Source organism: Rattus rattus, chromosome 1 (assembly GCF_011064425.1).
Source record: "Rattus rattus isolate New Zealand chromosome 1, Rrattus_CSIRO_v1, whole genome shotgun sequence".
NCBI classification, from domain to species: Eukaryota; Metazoa; Chordata; class Mammalia; order Rodentia; family Muridae; genus Rattus; species Rattus rattus.
The window spans coordinates 1,004,472-1,031,415 of NC_046154.1; the positions used below are offsets into that span (position 1 = coordinate 1,004,472).

The 26,944-nt window shown below is 52.0% G+C and overlaps 1 protein-coding gene across 1 annotated transcript in view; it reads left to right on the forward strand.

Annotated features, from left to right (window-relative positions):
• Nucleotides 1–26,944, forward strand: part of Shb (SH2 domain containing adaptor protein B) — a 108,525-nt gene that overhangs the window by 24,473 nt on the left and 57,108 nt on the right. The window contains exon 2 of the mRNA XM_032891214.1: nucleotides 16,863–16,983. Coding sequence (XP_032747105.1) covers nucleotides 16,863–16,983 — 121 coding nt within the window. The remainder of the gene's footprint in view (nucleotides 1–16,862; nucleotides 16,984–26,944) is intronic.

Consider the following 26,944-nt stretch of genomic DNA (forward strand, 5'->3'; position numbering starts at 1 on the left):
TGACAGAGGACTTAAGAATGCTCCTTGCCACCCCGGCAGCATGCCCACTGTTTTCAGGAAAGGAAAGAAGCCTGGGATGGACCCTTTCCCTAGCTGTGATGTCCCGGGTGCCGACTGCCCTGCCGCCCGCGTCTGATAAGCTCTGGGCTCTCCACAGTTGCCGGGTCAGCTCAGAAGCGTCCATCCCCACTTCCTCAGCCTCCCATCCTGCCCGTCCCATCCTTGCCTTTGTTTTGTCTTTAGCAGACATCCCCCTCTAAGTCCTATCTGTTCTTTCCCACCCCTCCTTGTCACTTTCCAGCCACCTCCCTGGTGAGTAGTCTTGGTCTCTGCTCTTCCCATGCCCAGGCTGGCCACAGGTTGGCAGGGGCTGGCTAATGAATTGCTGAGTGGGTAACAATGGGGACAGTGGCCCCTGTATCAAATGGCAGGCAGCAGCCTGAGGCAAGAAGGAGTCTAAGAGTCAGGCACGCCTGCTGCTTTTCTTTGATTCTGAGCCCATTTCCTTCCTTACAGAATTCAGTTTTCCATATTCTCTATGTCAGGCCCTGCATTAGACACAGACAGAAACCATTCAGATGAATGAAACTCTGCCTGGAATAGTCACTTCAAGGACTCTTATTAGTGACTCGGTGGGTGTTTGAGAACGAGCACATGACACTTAGATGTAGAAATGACTTAAGTGCTCAGTGGTGTATACCCATGAGAAGCGGTCGTTCCTGGATCTTGCTGGACCATTGTTTTTTGGTATAACAAGGTCTGCCTTGTTGGCATTCAAGCCTAGTGGCCCCCTCAAGTATTGTGCCCGTGTGCACACCCTGTCATGTGGCCATTAGCCTCTGGCAAGTAGAACACCTAGGGCAAGGCCTGCATCTCTGACACTGGAGTTGGGGAACACAAGGCAAACAGCCTGGCTCAGGCCGTAGAGAAAGAAGAGGATTCTGGGAGCTGTACAGGGATTTCTAAAAGTAGTTTATTTGCTTCTTTAAAAAGACATACAGCTTGTTGGGAGTTAGTGACAGTAGAGCCAGACTTTAAAAAAAAAAAAAGTCATATGACAGCATGGAAGATCACTTTGGTCACTCCCACTGTGGATCCTTGTCTGTCCCCTGGCTAGCCTGTGAACTCCTGTGGGCCCACAGTTGTGTCTCATTCTGCTTCATGTCTGGAGTCCAGCATGGGCCCTGCACGACAGAGGCCATGTGGAGTAGCAGATGGAATTATGGGCTCACTTCTATGTGTGCTGGAGGGGTCCTCAGAAAACCGTATTAATGGGTCTCAGAGTCTGGAATGATGGCAGCCCCAGTCAAGCCCTTGCTGTTACTCAGCACTGGAGCTGGACACTCTTCTCATCCTGGCTTGGTGGGTGAAGAAACTGAAGCCCTGAGAGGTTAAGGGATCTTCTCAAGGCAGCACAGCAAGGATTTCAACTTAGCACATCTTCAGGGCTCTGCCATGAGGACCTAGGTATAGAAATGACTTAAGTGCTCAGTGATACACCCACAAGAAGCGTTCGTTCCTGGATCTTGCTGAACAGTCTCCTGTATTGGGGTGGGGTGGAATGAACATGGCTGGTGTTTTTCTGGGGTTCCTAGCATCAGGTAGAAAATGAACGTGTAGTAATAGGAATAGTCCAAGTAAGTCCGACATAGTAGCAAGAGGGGGATACTGTTCCAGGGCCCCAGGAGAGGACACTACAAGTGGCACTAGTCCCTTAGCAGTTGGTACATGATGCAGCCTGACAAGAGTCCTAGGAGCTGGCTTCTTCTGTTCAGCAGGCTCTTGGCCTCTTGTTCGAGCCCATTGGCAGATGCCATTGAGGATTCGGGATTTGTTTGCAGGGTAGGGTTTGGCCTGGCCGGGACAGTGAGCAGTGCTGGTTTTCCTGTCCCTGAGCTGTGGGTTCACACTGCTCTTTACCCTCTCTTGGTCTGTTTTGCCGGCCAGAATGAGTAGAATCAGGCTCTCTGGCCACGGTAGAGTCCCCTCAAGAGTAGGACACCAGGGTTTTCCTGTCTGCTGGAACTCCTTGCTCTGCAGACATTGAGGTCATCGCTCTGAGAGACCGCCCGGCCAAGCTCTTGCAACCTTTCCAAGGCCCTGGGGGTTCCTTGTGCTGAGTCCTGTGTGGGCAAAGCTCTGGGCAGGCAGCACGTTTTGGCAGGTCTCTGGTGGTGTCATTGGAGAAAAGCTTCCTGTGGCTGTGTGCTCATTAGGACTGAAGAGACCCAGTTTTTACAGCCTCCTTTTGTTCCTCCCAGATGCTAATAAACAGTTACAAACTTTGGTTAAATGCTGCTTCTGGAAAGAAAGAGGGATGTTTGGGAGAATTCTGTTCCCATGGTATTTCTAGGTCATCAAGGTTTAGTCCGGGACAGGGGAGTCTCCTGTATTGGGGTGGGGTGGAGTAAACATAGCTGGTGTTTTCTGGGGTCCTCCGCTTCCTGGGGTGAAGGGACCCCAGAGCCAGGAAGGCTGTTGTTTCAAGCTCTGCCCTGTACAAGGTGAAGGTTTGGGCTGCCATTCTGCAAGCTCAGATTCCCTGCCTCTTGACTCACCGTGGGACCTTGAGCAAATCACTTCCCCTGGGTTTGTGAAATCATGGGATTAATAGTGAGGTGTTGGCTCACATCTGTTACTACTGGGGATTCTCAATCTCGGGTCTTTGTGCCAAAGCTCCCAGAGAGCTTTTAGAAAACACGGGCCCCGGGTCCTTCCTGGTAGCAGTTAAGTCAGAAGATCTGGTGGAAAGCTTCAGGGGATAGCCGTGTTGTGCTAGACCAACGTTGGACTGGACCAGGAGGAGTAGGTCAAATGTGGTCCAGTCTTGACTAAGAACTTGAGTAGGTTAGCAGACTATGTGGGAACCTCACACCTTTAATGCCCCACAGGAAGCCCAAAGCTTTACTTTTCTTCAGAGAACAGGTTTGCGTACTTCCTAGGTCTGTCCCTCCTGGAGGAGACACTGAGCTGGCTGGTTTCTCTGTGTACCATGGACATAGCAAAGGTCCAGATTTGAGGGGGATTATGGCTCTCCCACATCACCCAACCTTTCTGATGCTGCTGGGACTCTCCCTGTAGCCTCCCTAGAGACACCGGGCCTAGTCCCCTGCCTTTCATCTCTCCTTAACCTGGAGCAGCCCTCTTGTCCCCAGTACCATGCTCTGCAGTGCTGTGGAGGTCTCAGGAAGAGCATAGAGCTTCCCTTGTCAGGAGATGGCAGTTTAGGTGTTGCTGTGGGCCAGTCCTGACCACTGTCTGCTTGGAGTCCTCTGGCAGAGAGCCCACTGCCTCCCAGAGCATCCTGCTCTGTGTGGAACAGCTGCCAGGCCATCCTGAAATTGAGTCAGAATGTTTCTCATAACTTCTGCTTATTGATGCTCACGCTACCCTCTCTGACCCCACAGAACATTGTGCTGTCGGGATTAGCTCCTCCGGCAACCCCCACACATCAAGTCCTCTCAGAACACATTCCATGGCTCCTCCCGCACCGATGCCCATGAGACAGAATCCAGACACCATATCATTGGGATGGCTCCCAAAAGAGTTGGGTCCAGAGCAGAGAGTGCTCCTTCCAGGGATCCCCCTCCCCAGTTCTGTGAGCAGAATTGATGGGGATACTACCATGTGGGCGAAAGTCCCCAAGTGAGCACGGCCTGAGATTAGGTCAGCTTTGGGCACATCTGTTAGACCACGTGTGTGCAGTGTCACTTTAATGAAGGTCCCAGGTAGCCAAGGCACCGGGTGTCCACCAAAGGGCCCTAAGTCCTCCTGGCCTGCTACCAGGGAAGGGGTGAGTACTTGACTCCCTCCCATAGCAGATGGGGAGTGTGGCCATGAGAGAGCTTCCTGGGCCTTGCTTTTATGACATCATTGGGAACAAGGTTAATATTTAATGGTGAAGGGTGAGCCCTGTTATTACTGGAGCTCATTCAGCAGCAGCAGCAGCAGCAGAACTTGTTCTGCCTGTTAGCATCTTGCTGTCCTGAATGGAGACGGTGAATGGGAAGCCAGTTTTCTCTTTAAACCGGAACCCCTGGTCCCTAAGTGCAGGAGGGGTTGTCTGGACTTTACAGGTGATTCTTCAGAGGGGGGAAAAGGCCCATCCTGCTCTACTTAGCAAGCAAGCCCACCCAAGCCAGTCCATAGGCCAAGAGGCCCAGCTGCGATTAGGCATTTCGAGCTGGAGGTGGCTGACAAAAGTGGTGCAGAGAGATTTGTCACTGAGCCACACTCTGTTGGCCAAACGCTCCAAAATGGCTGACGTGTCTACAAGAAGACCCATGGCTCTTCCAGGTCACCTGCACCATACCCAGCAAATGGTCTAGCAGGCTACTCATCAGGATGTCGGGGCTCATTCAACTCTTTGGAGAATGCTGCTTTGAGTCATTGCTTGGCTCTCACAGGCCCATTTCTCCCCATTAACCTCCCTCCTTTCGAATCTAACAGTCCCCCACCACAAATACACAATTCCTTGGCTTTTTAACCCAGCTGGGGTTCAACTCTTGGCTCCAAAAAAAAGTGAGTTGACTCTGCCTTACTGTTGTTCCCCTTTCTTGGTAGCTCTAACTAGAAAACGTAACATCTTCCCTCTCAGGAAGAGCATAGAGCTTCCATGGAGTTTAGGTGTTGCTGAAATACCAAAAGCTAGTGTGTTCAGTGGGTACCGGCCACTTCCTAGGAACACCTTCTCAGCAGGCTGGGGCGGAGGATGCCCTAAGTGAATGTGTAGGGAGTGGATGACATCTGTTGCAGAGCAGTTCACCGTGTCTCCTGCCTGGGCTTGGCAGCCAGGAATGAAGGAAGAGTAGACGCATGAGTAGAAAGACTGAGATCTGCTGGGCATCCCGGCCCTGGATGAGTAGCACCAACCCCACAACAACCAGGGACCTCCGTGCGTTTATTTTGTACAGCACTAGGGGAGGGCGTTGGTTCTTGTAGGGGAGCAGTCCTAGGAGGAAGAAGCTGGGGTTGTTAATTTTTGTTGTCCACACTGCCGATATTAGTGCTCGAACCAGAGGAGAGCTTCGCCATTCTGCTTCACCTGGCCTGTACGGGGAAGGCTTGGCCATCTCCATAGGCCTGAGGCATTGGGTGTGGCTGTGTGTCTGAAACACACATATCCACTCAGGACTTTATCCTCCGTACTCCGCTCACTCAGGGTGTCCTCAGCTCCTCACACAGGGAGGGAGGCAGTTCCCTGTTTCCTTCTTGCTTTCTTCCCCTCCTCTGTTCAGGGGACTTTTCTATGCTGAAAGGTTTGGGATCAGGAGAGAAGGCCTCTCCGTGAGTGGCGTCATAACAGTGGTGGTATCCATCCCTTGAAGGATGAGGACTTTGTCCGTGTGCTGCTTTGGGTGGAGCTATGGGGCCCCTAGGGTAGAGATGGAGGGAGGTGAGAGCTGGAAGCCAGCAGCCTGTTAGCACAGGCCACAGGAGGAAGCCCTGCTTCCCCAGGTGTGGCCCCGGCAGGTGGCAGGTGTGTGAAGTAAGTCACAAGAGCTGTTGTCTGAGGAAGAGAGACTTCCAGTACTGGCTGACTAGGGAGTGTCAGGGCGGCCCTTGCCTAGGGTTGGCACATGTGAGCCACATTGGCAAAGCTTCCTCCTCTTCCTGTCAAACCTTCCTTTGGAGATTTCCTGTTGCTGGGAAGAAGTGGGTGGCATGGGAGAGCCAGTACTGGGGATGACGCATCCGCTCTGAGGTCGGGCTGGTAAACTGAGATGATATTGGAAGCCCAGAGCCAACAGCCCGGCCCGTGTTAGGTGCTCCCCCATGGCCGCTTCCCATCCTGTTTGTGCCTCAAAGGTCTGCTCTGAGGTTCCCGTGTCCTCGCACTAGTGGTTTATGGTTTCCAGGACTCGAACCCTGTGAGTCAGGCCTGGTCTCAGCAGAGAGGAAGTAGGTGTTGGGTCGGGACATCTTAGGATAGTGGACTTATCAACGAGAGGCCATCCCTTCCCCAGCTCAGTTCACCTAGCAAGACCACTTTCAAAGACTGCATTGTTTTCTTAAATCGATAAGTCTGGTATTCAGTCCAGCACGCCTTTGCCCCTCTTTAAGGATGAGACGTTCCCCGTGGCTGGTGAACTGTGACCTCTTTGGAAGGAGATTTTACGATGTGCATTAATAAATACAGGCTGTTCCGGCCTGACTTGTGGAGCTCCTCTCTGAACATTGGGATGGTGTTTCTAGAGATGGACCACGGGTAGTCTAGGAGAAGCCCTGGGGGACGGGCCCCGAGGAGAGGGCTGGCACAGAAGAGGACCTTAGGCAATCACACAGATACCGTCACTGTGGAATCCACACAGGTGGATTTGTTACAACGCTTCCCCAAGGCTGGGCGGTGTTAGTGGAGCCACAGAAATGAGAGGTTCGAGAGGTTTACTTTGATTTGTGTTTTGGTTTTGTTCATTTTTTAATGACACCGGCCCCCCTGCTGGGGAAACAGAGGCACTGAGCATGCAATTTAGCAAATGCTGTGGGGGTGAGGTGGTCCTTGGGAATTGGTGGTGGCAGCACACACATTTAATCCCAGCACTTGGGAGGCAGAGGCAGATCTCTGAGTTTGAGGCCAGCCTGGTCTACACAGTCAAGTTCCAGGACAAGCCTCAAGGGTGTGAACTTCTGGGTGTGGAAGCCAAGTCAGAATCAGCAACTTCGTTTGCAGGGCCACCCTCTCCCAGAGTAATGGAAATCACTTCATTAAATTTCCCGGAGCTGGGAATGTAGCTGAGAGGTGTAGCCCTGGGTTCAATCCTTTACACTAGAGGAAAAGAACTTTCAAATCGGTGACAGCAAGACATTAAATCAAGCCCTGGCCTATGGGACTGCACAAGCCACGTGTCACGTAGTTGGCCCTGGGGACCATAAACGTCAAAATCCCTGATAAATAAAATCCCATAGTACTTAACCCAAGAAAAGAAGTGCGTTGTGCCAGGCCTTTTAGACGCCCCAGATCCCCAAGAGAGCACTTTCTCTGCTCCCTGTAGACCTCTTCATGCTTGAAGTGAGAAAGAAGCCAAAGCAGGGAAGCTGTAGAGGTGAGGCCCCGGGGGAGGAGATGACGGGCGCTCTCCATGTTCATGTAGCCAGCAGTGCCTGCCCTTCTGTCCCTACCTCCCTGGGGACGACTGTCATGCATTGTGCAGGCTGTGCAGGTCTCTGCAGGGACTGAAGGGGCCCACCAGGTCCTGTGTGATTTTTGTTCAGGCACCTGTTTTGAGGGTGAAGGGGCAGGAGGTATTTATTGTAGGAGAAGCAAGAGCCCAGCTAATGACTCCAGGGCCCAGCATGGTATGTTTGGTGTTCTTCTGGGTCAGCCGGGATGAACTGACCTTGGGTCCAGTCAGTCTCTCTCCAGGGGGCCCTTCCTGCCTCCCCTCTGGTGATTTCCTTCTCCTTCTCTGTTGAGGGTTCTTCTTGTTGCTTTCCTAGAACACATCCACACAGCTGCCCCTGCAGCCCAGTTTCTCTACCTTCCCTTCTCACGCTCTGTCTTCTCAGAGGTGTCCTCTCCCAAGTGAGCCGCTTGAATGGCAGTCCCAGATGAAGATCTGTGTCTGGGGAAGTTCACACCGGCCTGCGGACTGTGGGCTGAAAGGAAGATGGTGGCATCCTTTATGTATCCTCCAGGGCGGGCCCTTGCTCTGCCAGTGCAGTGCGCTGAGCACGGTGTTGATCTCTGGTTCCTTTACCCTGTCCTTCATACACAGGAGGAAGGTGGCTTCCCAGAGAGTTAGAAGCTCAGGCTGAGAGAAGGGCTGCTGCTTGCCCGGAGCCCGCAGCTGACAGCAGCCTGTAATCAGTGGCACTTAGGGCTCAGACCGGCACCACTGGCCATCTCTGTCATTCCCCTGGCTCTAGCCCAGAATACCGTGCTGGAACCCTGCTGTCCACCGAGCTGTGAGGTTAAATAAGGGGCACTCTTCAGAACCTCCGTCCTAGGGGAAGTAGGAAAAGACAAGCCTATTAGAAGTTGTGGGCCAGAACCTGTGGGCAGAGGGAGGCTCGAACGGCAGGCAGCCTGGGCCTGTGCGATGTACCAAGGGCGTGTGGGACACAGCTTTTTGGGTGTAAGGATAGTTTGTTAACTACAGCTGTACATGAAGAAGTTTGTCCGCTGGGCATGACGAGAAGACAGCACTACTGTAGAGTGAATCCGCCATCACCAAGCACCCAGCATTAAGCTGAACATAACTGGGAGTCTCGCGGTGGCGTAGTTGTGGCTGATGCTGTGTGTCGTCCATAAAAAGAAAGTGTCTGTTGGGGGAGGGCAGCTCTTTATTGCTGCTCGTGCCTAACGATGCCCTGGTCTGCCTCTGGGCTCAGAGAGGAGCTGTGCATGAATCATCCTAATGGACCCCATTCGGAGAGAAATGACCCTTCACTCGGTACAGTTTGCTGCTGCTGCTTATTGAAATGCACCGTGCGCCCAGGAGCTGCACCAGGCCCACAGCCTCCTTGTCCCGGAGGGCTTCCTAGGACTGCTCTCCAAGCCACGAGAAAGCCGCGCCACACTGCAGTCCTGGTGTTTCCTTGTGAAGGGAGTGGTGGTGGATGGGCCATGCCTATCAAGACCGGGGAAATGCTCAGAAAACTGGAAGTGTCAACTGCATTTTAGAAGTCCAGACGGTTTATAGATACCCACACTAACAGCCGACTTTAGCCGTGCCTCTTGTCCTTCAGGGTTAGGGGTTCTGCTTTTGTCTCCCTCTGGCTGCCTGGAAACTTCTCCATTGCTCCTGGTCAGTACAGAGAAGGCCTGCTCTGGTGTTCAGGTGACCTTGGCAAAGCCGTTAGTTCTGCCAATTGTCTTCTTACAAAACGTGACAGAGGGTCCCCAGCGCCTCCATCCCCCCTTCCCAGCTTCAGCTCTGTGACATCACTCACCACAACCCCCTACCTCACCCCTGCAAAGAGCCCGGGAGGAAGGACTGTCTGGTTGATAGGTTGGCCCATGATGGAGGCTGCTAGGGAGAACAAGGGAGCAGTAGTCAGACAGAACACAGACCCAGCCCAGCCTGGCGTCCCTTCCCACAGAGAGCTATTTGTAGCAGAAGCTAAAGTGGAGGTGTGGAGGTGGATGTGTGGCAGTGGGCTTCTAAAAGGTGGTTATGGTGAGATTTCTTTGAAATATTTATTGATGGTTTTTTTTTAAAGCACTATTTTGATCTATTGGAATTGCAGAAATGGAGCGGTGTGGACTCAGAAGTTAGGAAAGGTGTTTGGCTCCTGTCTCTGGCATTGACTTAATTTATCCCCTCTCTGGGCCTCCTGTGCTCAGTGGATTCCGGGTTTCCAAACTGGATGACCGCCTTCTTTCTTCAGGTAGTGGCATATGTAAGCACTGTACGGTTTCCCTTGTGCAAATCTTACACACGGCCACCTCCTCCGGCCCTCTCTGTAGTGCGGAACACTGCTGGTGTTGGCTGACTCTCTGACAGAGATGTACTGAATTCTCTGTCCTGACAGAGATCCTGGCAGACAGCAGATGGGAAGCTCTAGGACTGGGTTATTTCTGAGTTCAAGTAAAACCTCTCACTACTAGAGAGATGCAGACAGGCCTGTCCCTAACATTTGACAGCAAGTTTCTGGGTAAACAGGGTTGGGCCAGGCTATGGCCCAGCTTCCTACCCAGATTAACAGCCTGGGTGGAGGGTGCTAAGCAGAAAGAGTGCGGTGGGTGTGTGAGAGAGAGAAGGAGGGCTGTGAGTGGGCCAGCAGAGGCTGGTTTGGAATGTCTCTCCTGACAAGCTGGAACCTGCAAGTATTTAGGCAAGCAGCTGTGGCTATCCCGGAGGCGGGACTAGAAAGTGTGTGTGGTGGGGGTGTTGCATTTGTTGCCCTGGCCTCCTGATGTGGAACAGGTATGGACAGTCACTAAAGGGACAGCTTGGTGGGACGCCAGCACAAAGGTCACACACAGGGCGCAGGGGAGGCAGAGCTCAGCTCAGTGTAGATGGTAGATCACTTCAATAGTGACGGTGTCCTGCAGATCAGAATCACCAGGTCCTGAACTCCTTTTGCTGGAGTTTCAGGGCCAAACATTTAGCAGGTACCCTTATGTGAGGAAGGGGTGGGGTTGGGGGCTCAGACTTGGAGTGCTCAAGACTGAGCCAAATCTTGAGAGGGAGAAAAAAGGGAGCCCATTCTAAGTCCAAGTGCTCTTTCACCCTCTCATTTCCAGAAGCTGAGGCTGATTGCATGGATGCAGCTAATTAATCTTTCCCAAATTAATTTCCTTACTGTGTCAGAAATGATTTATTGGCGTGCCTGTACTGGGGGTTGGTCTATGCTGGTCAAAACCCCAGAGGACAGGGAGAGGCCAATAAGGACACTCACTTGTGTATCTATGTAGGTGTCACAACTGGATCTGTGGGCCTTGCACACTGGCTGGCGTGGGGTGCACACTGCACAGGCAAGGCTGGGCCTGAACCTCTGCATGTTTGCTCCAGTTGTAGGGAGGTGCAGAGTGGGGAAGAAAGGGTTATTCCTTGAGGCTTTCCCTTTGGGAGACTGAGATCTATGAGAGCTGCTGTCCTGTGTAATTGTGGTTATTTCCTGTGTGTAATTACTGGGGCTTGGAGCGAGGCGGGGTGAGGGGGTTCCTGAGTCTGTTTTCACCTTTAGGTTTCGGCTTCTCTTAGGCCAAGGTCACATTTGAGGTTTTTTGCACCCCAGCATTCATGGGTGCTGAGCACACAGAAGGTGCCCCTGCTTTGAAACAAGCACTCAGCCTGTTCTTCATAAATACTGACACATCCCAGAATCATCTTACTTGCTCCTTACAAGCACTCTGCCCCAGATCCCAGGGGAACTCAGAGCACAGAGAAATAAAGCAGGTTGCCCAGAGCTGGTTAGCAGAGCCTGTTCCAGAGTGCTGCGTGTCTGAACTGTCACTGCCCAACCGTGTCCTGGGAGCAATGCCTTCCCCTCTCAATGCCCCAAGCAGGTGCTTTTCAGCCCCGGAGCCCTGGTTGGGGGCTCCAAGGACAGCCCACCCATTTGATCAGCCCCTAAAGCTGAGCTATTTGGCCTTTCCAACGTGGGCCCGGCAAAATGGCTCCCGCAAAGAAGGGTGGCGGAGAGAAGAAGGGTCGTTCTGCCATCAACAAGGTGGTGACCCGAGAATTCACCATCAACTTTCACAAGCGCATCCATGGAGTGGGCGTCAAGAAGCGTGCTCCTTGGGCACTCAAAGAAATTCAGAAATTTGCCATGAAGGAGATGAGGACTCCAGATGTGTGCATTGACACCAGGCTCAAGAAAGCCATGTGGGCCAAGGGCGCATCCGAGTACGTCTGTCCAGAAAGCGTAACGAGGATGAGGATTCACCAAACAGGCTCTACACACTGGTAACTTATGTGCCTGTTACCACATTCAGAAATCTACAGACAGTCCATGTGCATGAGAACTAACTGCTGAATGTCAAATAAAGTTGCAGAATGCCCCCCCCCAAAAAAAGCTGGGCTGCTTGTGTCTTGGGAGTTGCCCAAGAGCTGCATGTCCAAGTCAAGAAACACACCAGGAGCTGTGGCCTGTGGCCTCCAGTTAGCCAGCCTTCCACCCAGAGCACAAGTCCCAGAGCCTCCATCTGGACGGCACCGGTAGCAGAGCTTCTTTCCTGGTGTGGTTGCTCCTTCATTGCTGCACAGCTTCTCGGTGGACACAGAACGCCTTCCCACTGCTGCTTCCCCACTGCTGCTTCCCCACAGCCCCCTCTGTACTTCCCACACCCCTGTTCCTTTGTTGGTATGGCAACGGAGCCTCCATCCAGTGGATGCCAGGTCCTGTGTCCAAGTGGGTCCCTAAGCGGGTCTAGGCCTCCTAAGGGGACTGTCACAGAGCCCTTTCACTGCAGTAAGAATGTAATACTCTAACAGGTTTGTGTCCAACTTCAGCGGAGCCCTTCTGGGCCCCCAGTGACAGAAGGGGTCATGGCCCCTGACCTTAAAGCTAGCAAGCAAGATTAAAGAGCCCAAGGCCAAAATGCTTGTGCTGCTGCCGCCCCACCCCTGCCATCTGTCAGTGAATGACAGGCCCTGTCACACAATACTGTGCCTCTTCAGCCAGGTGAATTACCATGAAGGCCAGCTCCTGGTGGCTGTTCACCTGCTATCTCATTATAGCAAAAAACCTGTCTGTTTTCACCGTTGGTTAAAGTGGTTCTGATGGGGTTGGGGATTTAGCTCAGTGGTAGAGCGCTTGCCTAGGAAGCGCAAGGCCCTGGGTTCGATCCCCAGCTCGAAAAAAAAAAAAAAAGAACCAAAAAAAAAAAAAAAAAGTGGTTCTGATGGGAGAAGTCTGGGAGTGGAATGAATCCGGGCTTCACCTGTACCTATGGTATACTATTCGAATGTGTAAACTCGGGGTGGGTGGGGGGTTCCCCAGCATCTAGAGATCCATGGCCTCAAACTGTTAGTGAAGCTAAGGTTGGTGTTGGAGGTGAATTAATGAGAAATGATCCGGCTGGACCTTGCAGGCAGACACTCGGGGGCCTTCACCTGGAGTAAAGAAACCAAATGGCATGGCAAGTCTGGGGCCTCATGGAGCCTCATGGGGTACCGTCCCCTCACTTCCTAGGGACGGATGGGAAAGCAGCATAGAGGACTCCCCACCCCCACCCCACCCACCCCACCCTTCAAGGCCACAGCTGAACTGGAACCTCTGTGCCACCAGTTCCCAGAAGCAGCAGGTACCTCATAGTGGCTGATAGGTGGGAGGTGCCTGTGTCCCCTTCTTAGCAGGTGGCAGCTGCCCTGCCCTTCTCTCTTTGTTGTCAGGTTGGACCTAGGGGTGCACATCTGTGTGTTGAGAGCTTGGTAGGCCTGAAAGCACCTGGTCGGTGAGCCTTGTGATTCCTGCAAGTGGGGAGGGGACAGGGAAGGGGACGTACCTGTGAATCCTCTCCTCCCACACAGTCCATGTTGCCCTCAGGATTGCAGAGGATGTCTTCTGCATCTAGAGCAGAGTCTCAGACGATAGGCCGAAGGCACGTTAGGTCAGCTCTCACGCCTGCTGACCCTCAGGGCAGCAGGAGCCACTGTAGTTGCTTGACCTCGTGAGCAGGGCTGAGAAATCCCCTGGCAAAAGTGAAATTCCAGAAGAGTGACTGGAGGTTTGCCTTCAGACTAGGGACGGAGGGGGCCGGCTCTCGCTTTTGATCCCCGATAAGAATCACCTGGGCTGCTTGTTAAATACACAGTTGAGGCAAGGAGTCTGTTGTCTTAACAGTCATTCCAGGCCGCTTCTGTCTCAGACAGGTTTGGGAAGCAGTCTGTCTGCTGTTCCAAAAATAGCCCGTGGTAGACGAGTTTGTGACGCTTCTTGGGCTTGCAGGGCACACAGGAAGTAATGGGTCCTCCTTGTCTGCAGCTCTGACTCTCCACTCCACTCCTGTCAGTCTAGGCACTAGCTCTGTGCAGACCTTTTCTCCAGCTGATCACCTCAGGATCCTGTTTTGTTTCTCATAAGCAGGCATGCTGTGTTTTAGCATCCCTTCATGACCTTTCCTTTCAGAGCGGGCAGCTCATGGAGAAGGCTGTTAGCTCTGTGAATTGACTTCCAGGTTAACACCCCAGGGTGGGATGGCATGCTCAGCGGTTCCCCTGTCGACGAGTATAGAAGTGGTATGGGGTTTTCCATTATGGCGTACTTCAGTGAGCATTTTTGCCCATGCTTCCATGCGCACATTCAGGAGTAAATACTGAGATGTAAAATTGCTGGGTCAGACTGTGTACACTTGGGGATTCCATTGATTCTGGTGAAAGTCACTGCACTTCCCACAAGAGGTCCCAGTTCTTTGTACTAGGGCTGCTATCTTACAAAAGCAACTAAAACACTCACCCAGACCAATGGAAGGGTAGCCTTGTAGCCACACCCACTTCCCTTGGGATGGATGGACAGGAAGACTGCTTCCTATCTCACAGCTAATCACCATGGTAACCACTGCACGCCTTGGCTGCTGAGAGGGACCGAGCTCTACCCACAGCTTGTGTACTATAGAGTTGCCTGTAGGGCCACCTCCCAACTGCAGGCAGCCCATAGAACCAAGATGAAGAAGAGTGTTGGGGAATGGTGGATTCCAAACCCTAGAGTGGGAGTTAGGCTCTGTGGGCTGGTCCCAGGGCCCCCCTGCTGGATGCTTGGTGACTTGACCTGGCCCTGCCTCAGGGCTGCTCCGTGGCTGATTTATGAGCCAGTGAAAATCCTTTAGTCATAGGGGAGAGCCAAGGAAGAGGTGGCCTGGATCCATACCCTTTTGCTATATTGGACCCCCTATTGCAGAGAACCAGGGGCCTTGCTTCCACGTAAGGCTGCTGTGCTATCAGGCAGCCAGCACAGAAGTCTTGGCTGGTCCTCATGGTTGAACAGTTCATTTAGACTTACCTGCTAACTAGGGCATCCTCAAGCAAGCAACCCCAGCAGGCCCACAGCTGTGGAAAACCACTCATTTTATTTGAATGCATGGCAGCCTTCAGGCACAACTCCTGCCCACGAACCCCAGGTAACCAGGACAGTTATGGTAAGCTGTCCCACCACTCAGTCTCTGTGGCCAGGGGCCTGTGGCTGTTCACAAGGGGACTCTGTGCCTCCCTGCCCCCCTCCCTAACACCTGGTTAAAATTTTACCTCCAACTAGGACGTGATTTGCCTAAGGTTGGACCGTTCAGTGCAGTGTTTGCCAAGTTTCAGGTTGCGTGAACCTCCGTTTCCCCCACCCCCCCCCCCCCCAGCCTCACTTTGAAGTTCAAAAGCAAATTGACTAAATATACATTTTAGGAACCTTCCGATTTGCTTCTTAAACTAACAGAATTCTAAACTTTTTTTTAAACGGAAGGATTTTCAGCTGTCAGCAGGAATAACTGGAACCGCGCATCATCTGAGACCAGAGGTTTTCCTGGTTTTAGGGTTTGTAAGTTCTTATTGAAAAAGGAAGCGAACAGCGGAGGCAGCCGGGGTGTGTGTGTGTGTGTGTGTGTGTGTGTGTGCAGACGGCCCGTGCTCAGATCTCATTTTAATTAGAAAATATAGACAACGCCTGCTTTATCACAGGCCTCCCAGCGCTCCCATCGGAAGGTGAACAAAGATTTCGTTTATATCCTGAAAGCCTCAGTGTTTGCAAATTGCAGAGCACTTCTGAGAGGGAACTGGAATGCTGATTGCTGAATTACCTTGTAGACTACAGTTAGGCTGGGCGCTACCTTACCTAAGGTCTCCAGTAGAAACCCCAAATAATTCTTCTTCCCCTTTTCACTGAAGACTAGGAGATTTTCACATTGCTAAGACTGTGGGGGAGTGTGGGGCAGGAGCAGCTTGTTAGCAAGTCACCCGCAGCAGCTAGCTCTGTACTTCACGATCTCCGTGGGGACGCCTGGTCCCTGGAACTCACAGCCCTGCCCGCCAGGACCCACATCTGAACTGTTCTGACCCACGGTGCTTCCCATACACGACTCTTAATGTAGTCTGCAGATGGTAGAGTGCAAATATCAAATGAAAGACAAAGCAAGCCCAGCTCTCCCCAGCCCCTCTCCTGGCCTGGTGTCATTTGAGCTCACTGAAAGGCAGTGATTACCATGTCATCTTGTGCAGGAGCCCCTGGGACCAGAGCCTAACCCAGCCTCGTCTGCTCGATTGCTGGGTGCTCTAGGCCTGGGGCTTCCCTGATCCGTGTGCTGCAGTTAAGTGACCAGGGAGTGCCTGCTGTCCCTTTTCAGGCATTACATCCAGGTAGCTGGTGGTCTCTCGTGCGACCATGCCAAGGCTGCTGCTACCGGCTGCCATTCACCGGGCAGAGAGAGACTGGGGTCTTCTCCATTTCTTCCTGAGTTTACGGACCTTGCAAATGCCTTACATTCCAGGAACCGGGAGAGAAGAGCGGCTCCTGTGGTTTCTAATTAAACCTACAATTTAAATAACAATCCAGCAAAGGGGATGCTAACCTCCACCCTCCCCGGGGCAGCAGCTGGGAGATTGAGGGTTTATTTGCTCATTGTTAGACACCTGACCCGAAGGGTGAGCGGGGAGGGTGGTGGGAGTTTGGGGTGAGGCAGATCTGTAATAAAGGTTTGGGTTGAGAGGGCTTATGTTCTTTTCTTCTCTGTGAGGACTAGGGAGTCAGAAATGAGAGAGGTGCTGTGTTCTGAAGCTTTCAATTAGAAATTGTCATCTTTTTTACCAGGAAATGTGGTGCTTCTCCTGTGGAGCGGTAGAATTCCAGATATGCACACTCCTCACCAAGCCTGAGACCTGCCCCAGTGACTCACTCTTCCTCCGTTGTTAGTCAGTGGGCTGGCAGGGCTCTGGCTGACTGCCAAGCGAGAGCACCAGGATAGGCCTTGTGAGTGAGGATGTTGGGGGCACCATGTCCACCCTGGACCCCCTCAGACTCCTGACCTGTCCTGCTTAGACCCTGGCATCTATCTGTACATTGCCGAGTCTGGTGTTTTCATCAGGCCTGTCTAGGGCCGCACTCATCTTTTATAGTGTGTTGATCTCACCAAATTGTTGTGTGATGACCCACAACATGGTTATGTTCCAGATTTGGAGAAAAACAGGGTGCTGGACGCAACTACTCTTGTCTGAGGTCTTGGGTCTCAGCCAGCAGCCAAGGGCCTGCCAGCGTTTCTACGCTTTCTGTGATCTCCCAACTTTCTTCTCCCCATTGCCCCATCCACTTAAACTCAGTAACTGTTCCCCACCTCACCTCTGCACTGACTTCCCCCCACCCCCCGGGGGTGGGCTCACGTTTCCCACGCCTTGCTAGCCCAGGAGCAGTTTCTATTGGCTGGAGTCATGTCTGGCTGTGCACAGTGGTGAAACAAAGCCAGAGATGGCCTCACACTCTCTCCCCCCCTGCAGGTGACCATAGCAGATGACTACTCTGATCCCTTTGATGCCAAGAACGACCTCAAGAGCAAAGCAGGAAAGGGTGAGAGCGCTGGCTACATGGAGCCCTACGAAGCCCAAAGGATCATGACAGGTGAGCAGGGCACAGACACAGAGTTTCGGTCCGTTCTCTGTTACTGTGACAGAATACCTGGGAGTGGGCGATTTATAACAAGTGTGTAACAGAAAGAGGCGTGTTTTTGTGATTCTACTATAGGTAGGTACTCCTCCCATTAAACCCCACCCCCGACACTGCTGTGTGGAGCAGCTAGTGAGCACCGTACCAGTTCTGGGGGTACAAAGCACATTCAAGCCATAATACCCTGGGCTTACAGCTCAACGAGAAGGGTCTGCTGGACATGTTGCCACCTTCTCTGTAGAGTGTGCTTGTTCACAGTGATAGCTGCGGGTTACTGAGCTGTCCCCTCCCCTATCTTCCCCATGGTTGAGTGGTGTGTGTGTGTGTGTGTGTGTGTGTGTGTGTGTGTGTGTGCGCGCGCGCACGCACATGTGTGTAACCTGCATGCAAAACTTATATGCTACATGCACATGTGGCGGATAGAGGGCAGATTGGAAGGATTTGATTCTTTTACCCTATGAGTCTCGAGTTTTGGACTCAGGTCATTAGGCTCTGTGGCAACTGCCTTTACCCGGGGAGTCACTTTGCTTGCCCCTTCTGCACATTTTATTGGTTTGTCTATCACCAACATCGGGTTGGGGGAGGCGCTTTTAGATTAGAACACAGCTATAGATAACCAGAGATGCCAAGGGCTAGAGGAGAGTTTGCTCAGACACTCCTGAATGCAGAGATGGAGGCATAAAGCCTTATTTGGAGCCATCTACCAGCTGGCACAGAAGTGGGAACAGACCGGTTCATGCTACTTGTTAACCAGTAGAAGAAACCATTTTTCACAGAAAACGATTCTGTGGTATCTTTGCAAAGAGCCCAGTGTTTGCTGCCCCCCTCCTCTTCCTCACGTTACCTCACATCATTTCCTTTTTTAGAATACGGGCAGCTAAAAGGGGCAATTTCTGGTTGTGAGGATCTTGCCAAGGCTTCTTGTGACTCTTGACGTCTTTGTGTGTACCGACACCATGGCGACTGATAGTGTGGACATGGCCCAGGGTGAGCTGTCAGTGTAAGCACTCCAAGAAGGGACTCAAATCCATGAGCAGACCCAAAACTTGTTAGTGCTAAAGGCAGCCATGGAACAGGATAGCACAGGAAGTGTGTAGATAAGGATGGTCTTGAACTTCTAATCCTCCTGGCTCTAACTTGAGTCACCATATTCAGTTTCTGTGGTGCTGGGAGTCAGCTCTTGGACTAGGCAAATGATCCAACCTGGCTGCATTCCCAGCCTGTCAGAGTAAGCCTTGAGAGTGATCCCTACCGGGTACTGTTGGAATTTCTGTGCTGTGTGTACAGCACCAAGTACCAGGACAGTGTCTGCAGCCTGCAAGGGGCCCAGGCTGGAGCCAAGCACATCCGGAATGGACACACACCACCCATGCAACCTCTGGGTTTTAGTTTCCCTATGTAGCAAGAACCTTAAATCAGGCAGTTACAGTGTTCAAGGCTGTTGTGCCCAAGTTCTGTGCCTCTGGTTTTCCCTGTGTCAGTGACAGAAACAGTCACAGTGGAGGTTGCCAATTCTTCAGTCCTCATTTGCAGTAGTTGATGTGGGAGTCATCTGTTTGTTACCAGTAGAGAACTGAAGCCCCAGGCAAGTCAGCTGCTTGGGTGTGAGGGCAGCTTCCTGTGTCAGGACCATCTAGCACTTTCTCCCTGGGGCTGGCTGCCAACTCAGGCACCATTGATGGTGTTCACCCCTCTGCAGTCATAACTCCAGGTGATGGGGAGCTTTTGTGAACAACTGGTCCCAGCCCTGTGGAGAAGTGAGCGCTTTTGGCATCCTCTGACTCTCTCAGCTCACTGTCATAGCTCACACCACACTTACCTCACCTGTGAGAACCATGCTTGAACCCAAGATAAGTGCTCAACTCCACAGGCTCTGTGTTCTAGTGCCTTCTAGACGTCTGAGTCTTGTTTACCACCCTCCCCAAGCTAATTCCAGAACCACCTCCTTAAAAACCTTACATTGAGTCAAAGGATGCAGCTCAGTGCGGGGAACCCTAGCCTGTTTCACCCTCCCACCTGGTTCCTCAAAACAGAAGACTCAACTGGAGAGCCAGAGACCAGTCCAACCCTTCCTTTGAATTGGGAAATTGGGACTAAGTTAATCCCTTTTGAGACTTATTTTTTAACCCAGTGATTAAATGGGAAGGTATCTGATGAGTCCCCAACCACCCATGCCCTGTGGTACATGGGGAGCAATGTTCAGGGTTGTTACGTTTCAGATGTGTGATTGACTCAGATGACCTGAGGTCCATGTTAACCCTCAACTGAAGCCTTAGCATGCCAGGCTTCATTGTGACTGCCTAGCGTGCGCTCTCTCGCTCTCATTCTGTCTTGCTCTCACTCGCTCTCTCGCTCTCCCACTCTCTTTCTCTGTGTGTGTGCGTGTCTCTCTGTTGTCTCTCTGTCTGCTCCCCTCCCCCCAATCTCTCTCTCATATGCTCTCTAGGACTGGCTCAAAGAAGGGAACCGTCAAGGACAAATCTCCTTGGCTCATCTTTCAGATCTCATATTGGCTCCTTCACTGCTCTGCTGCCTGTCTGGGCCTCCGTTTCAAAAAGAAAGACTAGAATATTTCTGGGTTTCCTTCCTGCCCCCCATACACATTTGATGTCCTTAGACCAGATCTCCTATTGGGCCAATGGTCAGAGAGCTTCAGAGCCCAATTACTGTGGCACTGAACCTAGGACCTCATACCAGTCTAGACATCCGTCTATGTGAGCAGCTGTATCCCAGGCTCTCCTTCTGTATTTTATTTTATGGTCGTCTGGTTAAGTCGCCTAGGCTGGCTTTAAACTCACCCTGCAGCCCAGGTAGGTTTCAGTCTCCTGAGTAGTGAGGAGGACAGGAAGGTGCCACCAGGCCAGCTGTGGCTCATCTCTTCCTTCCCCCAAGTCTCTGTCCCAGGCTGCAAGCCCCTGGCGCCACCGTCTATAACTGCAGCTCCAGGGGATCTGATACCCTCTTCTGGTCTCTGTGGACACACGTACTCACATGCACTATCCCCTCCCTCCCATCCTATACATACCTACTTACCTAATAAAAATAATGAGAATAAAATATTTTTAAAAATGAGAGTGCAAAAGGCTGCGGCTCAGCTTAAATCAGGTATGGGGAGCCTGATGGGCGGCGCCTGATGGTGGGAGAAAAGACTTGGATGGGTGACAGTTGGCCACCAGCTTTTCAGAGGACTTCCTGCACTCACTCCGTCTTTGGGGGAGCCTGGAGGGTACGAGCACTCTCCATTTGTAGAGAATACTCAAGCTTGGGCCAGTGAAGGAGACAGCAGAGCCAGGATCCGGCCCTGAAGTCCTCGAGTGTTTGCAGACTGCACCTAACTCAGAACTTCAGCTCATAGCTCTTCCCAGGGGGACTGAGGGAGTAAGGGAAGATCACTGTGGCCTGGGCCCCCTCTCAGGGTTTCTCGTTAGGGTTTAGGAAGTAACCTGGGGGCCAAGAAATGCTACAGACATCACATCATGCAACAGATCTTGGGGTGGTGGGGGGGATGCAAATGGGCAAGAGAGAGACAGTGGCCATGGTGGAGGAGGGTATGTGTGTCACATTTGGCAGCTGGTGATGCTGCTGCTGCTGGCACTGAGTCACTGAAGGCAGGCTAGGTCTCCAGACCCATGTGAAGAGCACCTGGTTTCTACGTTTCTAACCTTTGCCTTCAGAGTTCTTTACAGAAGCACTCAGTGTCAGCTCATGAGATGACTCACTCGGGGTTTAATTGAAAGCATTTTCCCGTACTTTTTAATATGTAAGCAATTACACATTAGAAGCTCCTTATTCTGTTGTTACTAAATCGGCTTTATAGCATAATAAGAGAGATTAAGAGAGGTCCTTCCACACAGCCCAGCCGCCCTGATGTGACTGACTCCATTACCTTCCTCTTCCTCCCTCTGAAACTCTACCTGGCCGTTGTGCTGTCCGGAGGTCTGAAGGGATGCCCCGTGTGTTGTCTCCTCTTGTGTGGCCTCTTCTGGTGGCAGTATACTTTCCCAAAACAGTAGCAAGTGTATTGAAAGCAGCACTCTTCGTGAGGGAAAAGGAAGAGGAAGTGATGGGGCTTCAGGTCTTGGCTCTATCCCTGATTTGCTGTGCAGCCCCGCATAGGTTGCTTCCCCTCTCAGTCTTGATCTCCTCATCTGTAAAGCTAGATTCTGCCTTTTATGACCAGGTATAAGAAGGATCCAAACAAAGTAACAGATCTGATTTGACTAAATCTTTAGGGTACTGTTTCTGGAGTCATCTCTAGGGAGTGCCCTGAGGAGTCCTGAATCTCCTGACCTTCCCTGTGTAAAACCAGAGTCTCTTAGTGGGTGGCAGACAGCACTCTCTGGCCCTGCTGTTCTGTTCTCTACTTCTCGTCTAGAGTCCAGGAAATATTTCTGAGAGAAGGGCCTTTGGTCTTGCCTGAGACTCCTGTCTCTGTGTTCGTTGACATCCTGGGCAGCTGGTCTGGTTTCTGGAGAGCACAGAGCCCTTTCTGTACAGAGGATAGGCCTCCCCCCTTCCCCAAGCTCCCAACGTGTCCTTACACTTGCCTCTCATGTCCCTCATATCCCTCTGTCTCCAGCTCCAGGAGGTGGTTCATGCTTTAGCCTGCCCTGGTGATCACAGTGTTCCCTCAATAGTGACAGGATGAAGAACAGCCCTTTTGGCTTAGCATTCTTTCTGCCTGAGACCCAGATGGGCAGGCGCTGGCCAAGGTCACACTGGAACAAGCATCAGAACAGAGGCTTGCAACCCAGAGCCCCTGGGCCTTGTGTTGAAATGTTTTGAAGCCTGTCCTGACCTCCCCCCATCTGGCAGGCAAGAGAGCTCTATCAGGGACGGTACAGAGTCCCCTGGTTGGTCTGTCATTTGCTGGAATAACTTACCTACTGGATAGGAAGGAGATAATCAAGGGTAAATAGATTCTGTATTAGTCAGCGATGACTTCCCTGGTCTTGAGAAAGAGTGGAGCTTACACACCCAGCTTGTACTACTTACCCAGCTACAGTCAGGGTGGGTAGGGAGGTGGGAAGCTAGGTTGCCATGGTGATGGGGCCCTCCAGAGTTGTTTGTTCCCTCCCATACCTGCCTCTCCCCGGAACCCCTCACTCTGAGGACATCCGGGTTTTTCAGGACAGATGCAACAAGACCGCAGCAGAACCAGATGTGCATGCCTGTAACCCCAGCTTCTGGAGGTCAAGACAGAAGAATCACAACTTTGAGGCCAGCCTGGGTTACATAGCAAGATCCTATCTTTCTGTGTGCAGCAAGTATCTATGCCTGCAAGCACATGACTGTCTTTAGTATGAAACAGGCCAAAAATGACACTGGAGAGATAATGTGGTCTTGGAAGGACCCAGGGGTAGGTGATATGGGCCCTTGAAAGAAAGGGTGTGGGCTGAGACACTTAGGGTGTGGGCTGAGAGAGTGGAGCTGGGGGAAGCTATGGTCTCGGTGGGGCTTCTTGTCTGATATTTCACCCATCTTTTTCTCTGTTTGGTTTTGTCTCGCACTTGGCATTATCGAGCATTTTCTGACTTTTTAACTTACATTTTATCTGTGTTCCCTGCAGGGGCCTCAGTACAAATACAGTGTATGACTTGAAGTAGGTGTTTGCCTCCTTGGCTGAATGAACATGTGTGCTAACTTAACCTAAGAGACCCAGGGCTGTTCTACAAAGTGCTGGGTGTCGCTCAGGCGCTATGGGACCTACCTTGCCAGGTCTACCAAGTCTGAGGGTCAGGGGTGGCTTCAACTTCCTAGACGGGAAGAGAGCAGAATCCCTTGCTACCTCCTGGCCAATTTAGTCTCTGTATCTGGCAGATTGTGTAGAAGGTTTGATTAACCTCTTCTCCCTCACTTTCTCTCCCTGCACTGAAAGCCCCTCTGAGGAAGAGCCTGGGGCTGGTCTGAACCCGTCTTTATTTCTCATCCGGATTTGGTAAACAGTCACTGATTTAAACGAGCGATTGAGAGTTGGAATGCAAGTCTGTATGGAGAATAAATGAAAGAATATAAAATAAACAAAAACATACTGAACAACTTTCTCCATTTGGTAAAGACTTGCTTGTCCTTAACCACAGGGCTTCAGTTTAGCAAGTGGGAGTTTTAAATACTGCTGTGTGCTGCCACTGTTCTGAGTCCTAGGGCTTATGGGTGAGCAGAGCTCCTGTACCTCATGGAGCTTGAAGTCACCTCAGGACCAAGGACGGGCACTGTCATCTGGCCATGGTCCCTGAGGCCTGATACTTAGGATTTTTCTTCATCGAGAGCAGAGTGGAAACTTGTCCTGCTCTCAAATAGGCTCGGGAAGTCAGGCTCATTGCAACCCAGTTCCTGCTCTCCTGAGCACACCCCGAGAGACGCGTTTCGGAAGTTGTTTAGCATAGGGTGTCTGCCTGGGTACCAGGACAGGTTAGCCAGCAAGGAACAGTGACTGGCAGACTGGTTCTGTGGCTCTGCAGCCAGGACAGTCAGTTTTCTAGGTCAGAGAGTTGAGGCAGGAGCCTGGCAGAGGCTGTGCAGATACTGCTGGAGGATGGCTTGAGAGAGATTACCAGCCATGACAGCACAGTGTCTAAGGGACAGGAGGAGCCTGCTGACCGTCAGCGGGACCCTAAGCAACTGTCAGTTACCTGTTAGGAATATCCTGGCTACAGAGGAGGGAGGGAGACTCCTGACAGGACACTTTGGGGATTAGAGACACCAGATTGTGTTGGTGTATTAGAGAAGGAGGTAGGCTCAGTTCAGGGCAGGTCCCAGAAGCCTAGGACAGCAGAGAGGACGGTGTTCCTGGTTTGAAGAGAGAAGGTGGGCCCACAGGGCTCACCAAGAACACCAGTGTCTGCCTCTGTCCCTCTGAAGCCTGGGGAAGGGGTCAGTGGCTGCTCTGAACCCTATTATTTGACTAATTGCTCCCTCCCACCCCCAAAGTAGGGGCTCAAGTAGTCTTTCTGAAAACTTAGAGGTGACAGTTCTATTCACAGGGTGCGTTTTATAGATTTAGCCAAGAACCTCCCTAGGAAGGGAGGAAGCCGGGAGGATCGTTTCCGTCTTATAGATGAGAAAGCCAGGTCACAGGGACTCTACCTCCCTCCGGGCCCCTTTCATGGAGAGACCCTTTGTCTGGTGACGCCTGTGGAGGGTGGATACCGAGGGCAGTAAGTTTGGCTGTTTTGATACGCTGGCAAACTCTGGTTCTGGCTCTCCCCATCAGTGTGTTTCACTGAGGCACACTGCCTCTGGTTCTTTCTGAGTCAGTCAGCCTGGGCATGAACACATAAGTATGATGTTTGTTTGTTTGTTTGTTTGTTTGTTTGTTTTGTTTGGACTTACCTGACAGCTTGTCACCCTCAGGGACTTGGAGGCTGGGGAGTCTCCCTACCGCTCAGTTACATTGCAAGTGGTTTTGTTTTTTGTTGTTGTTTGTTTGAAATATGTGTGTATGACCCTGTGGTGGGCATGTTTGTGCCACCCAGATGGAGGTCGGAGGACATCTTTGGATGTTCTCACCTTCCACTTTTATGTGGTGGATTCTGAGAATTGAGCTCAGGTTGACAGCTTTTGACTAGCAAGAGCTCTGTCTGCTGAGTCACCGTCCCTGCACCCCTGCAGGTTTTAATGGCACTTAAATGTCACCCGCCTACCCCTTTCCACTTTCATGTGCTCACACACACACCTGAGTGCATGCAGAGGCCAGGGATTGATGCTGTCTTAAAATTGGTCTTTACACTTTATTCAGTGAAGCAGGATCTCAGTCAAACCCAGAGTCTGCCGCTCTCCTGGCCAGATTCAATATGGCTGTTTTTTAAGCCAGCTTGCTTTATGAGGTACCATCTCCCCCTTCAGAGGCTAAAATTACAGGCCAGTTACCATGCCCCCTCAGCATTTATGGGGGTTCTGGGGATCTGAACTTTAGCCCTCATGCTTGGTACAGTGCACACTAACCTTGAGCCATTTCCCCAACCCCGGACCCCATTTCCTCCACAGACTGGCAACACCAGGATTTGAGATACTGGCTGGGCTTTCCTGTGACACGTGTCTCCTGGTCAAAACCTGCTGGTTTCGGGCGAATTCCATGGGGATGATGGGAAAGTAGACTATCCTGAAAAGAGGCCTCTGGTCTCCCCGCCACCTCACCCTCCCCTAGTGTTCACTCGAGCCTTCCTGATGCTGGCTTGTGGCTCTGGAGGGGCCTCTATTCTACAACACACACACACACACAGAGGGAGGGACTGGCACATGTCTTCCTGTCCCCATTCCCCTAGTTATGTGTCCCCTTCATGAAGCCACCTGTCTAGTATTTCAGTCCTTGGTGAGCCCCACCCTTTCTCCCTGGGTCTTACCTTCCCCACATGGACAGTCTTGGCTTTCCAAGCAACTCTACTTTGCAGATACTCTACCTGACTCTGAACATGAGTTTTGGGGCAGCGTTCCTGGCTCAGCTAGCTCAGCTTACTTGAAACCCTCCACCTGCTAAACTGCAGCTTTCAAGTTTGAGGCAGCTGCTATTTTCTGCCCTGAGGTGCTCACTGAGTTAACCTTCCAGCTTCCCTCCTTTGTCTCCCAGGAGTACGGGCTGCCATGGCTGCTGGGGTTCCAGAGAGTCCTCAGGGAGTTAAGTTCCAAGGGGGTTGTGCAGAAGCAAGTCACCGGGGCTGCAGTGAGCCGAGGGACGCTAATGGTGCTGGGGGTGGGGGTGACAGGGCTGGGCAACTATGAGGTCAGCCTGAGTGGACCCTTGGGGCCTGTCCCTTTCCTCTCGGAACTGAGGACAGGAGCTGAGAGCTTCTTCCAAGAGCTTGCGGTTGGGACAGGAGTGGGCCAGTGTCAGTAAAGTAAGACAGAGGAAGGGCTCTCTGCTGGCAGCCCCTGGCCCGTCCACCTCAGGAGTGCTGAGGAAGTTTTCTGGAGCATCTGTCCTCCAGGTCCAAGAATTGTAGCACAGGGGTGCAAGATGGAGCCTACCTGGGCCCCCTGCCTGAAGGGAACCGGTCCATTAGTGGATGACTGACCTAGAGTTGTCTACATAGGCTTCTGCCTCACCTGGATGGGGCCTGCAGGGCCTGACGTGATACATTCTACTTGGTGGTGGAATACTGGTAGACTCTGGTGCCCGATGAGAAATGTTGGCCTCAGACAGAGCAAGTAGTAATGCTAGCTAGAGTTGGAAGGACCACCAGAGGGGCTGTCCTGCAAAGCAACCCCAGAAACCCTTGTGTTTTGCTACAGGACCTCAGTCTTGTACAGTGTCTGTCTCCCCCAAGATTCACTCTCATCCTAGCACCTCACCATCATCCCCAGGGCCTCACCCTTGTCCCAGCACACCACAGGCTGTCCCACCAGAGCAAACTAAGTGGTGTGTTTTTTTATTCTCATAATTTATGTCCAGATGTTAAGAGAGGTTTGTTTGTTTTAATAGAGTCAGCCTGTTTGCTCCCTGAGTTCCTTTTCATCTAGATTTAACACTCACTGTGGTACTGAGCCTCTAGTGCTTCTGGCTGCCTTGTTAGCCCCCAGCCCCATGCTCTGGGCTCAGTCGGAAGACGTTTGTGATATCTCAGGGCAGAACCTCGCTTTTAAAACCTGGAGCCCTTGTAATCTCTGCCGTGGGGGACTTGGCATAGTGCCCAGGAGTCGTGGGGCCCTCGTGCTGGGCCACAGTGCAGTTCAGCTGACTGGGACCTGAGCTGCTTTGAGTCACTGGCAGCTGCAACTCACCCTCTCTGGAGATCTTCCTTCACAGCGTGAGCGTGCCAGAGCTGGCTAGTCTGGAACACTTGCTGACTGGTCGCTGCTTTCAAGGCGAAGATGGAAGGCAGGAATGCCCCACTCACCCCTCAGGTGGGGTGTGGCTCCAGGCCAAGTTCCAGCCCCTCCCCGTGTGCACTTGGATGATTGTAACTCAGGCCTCCTGCAG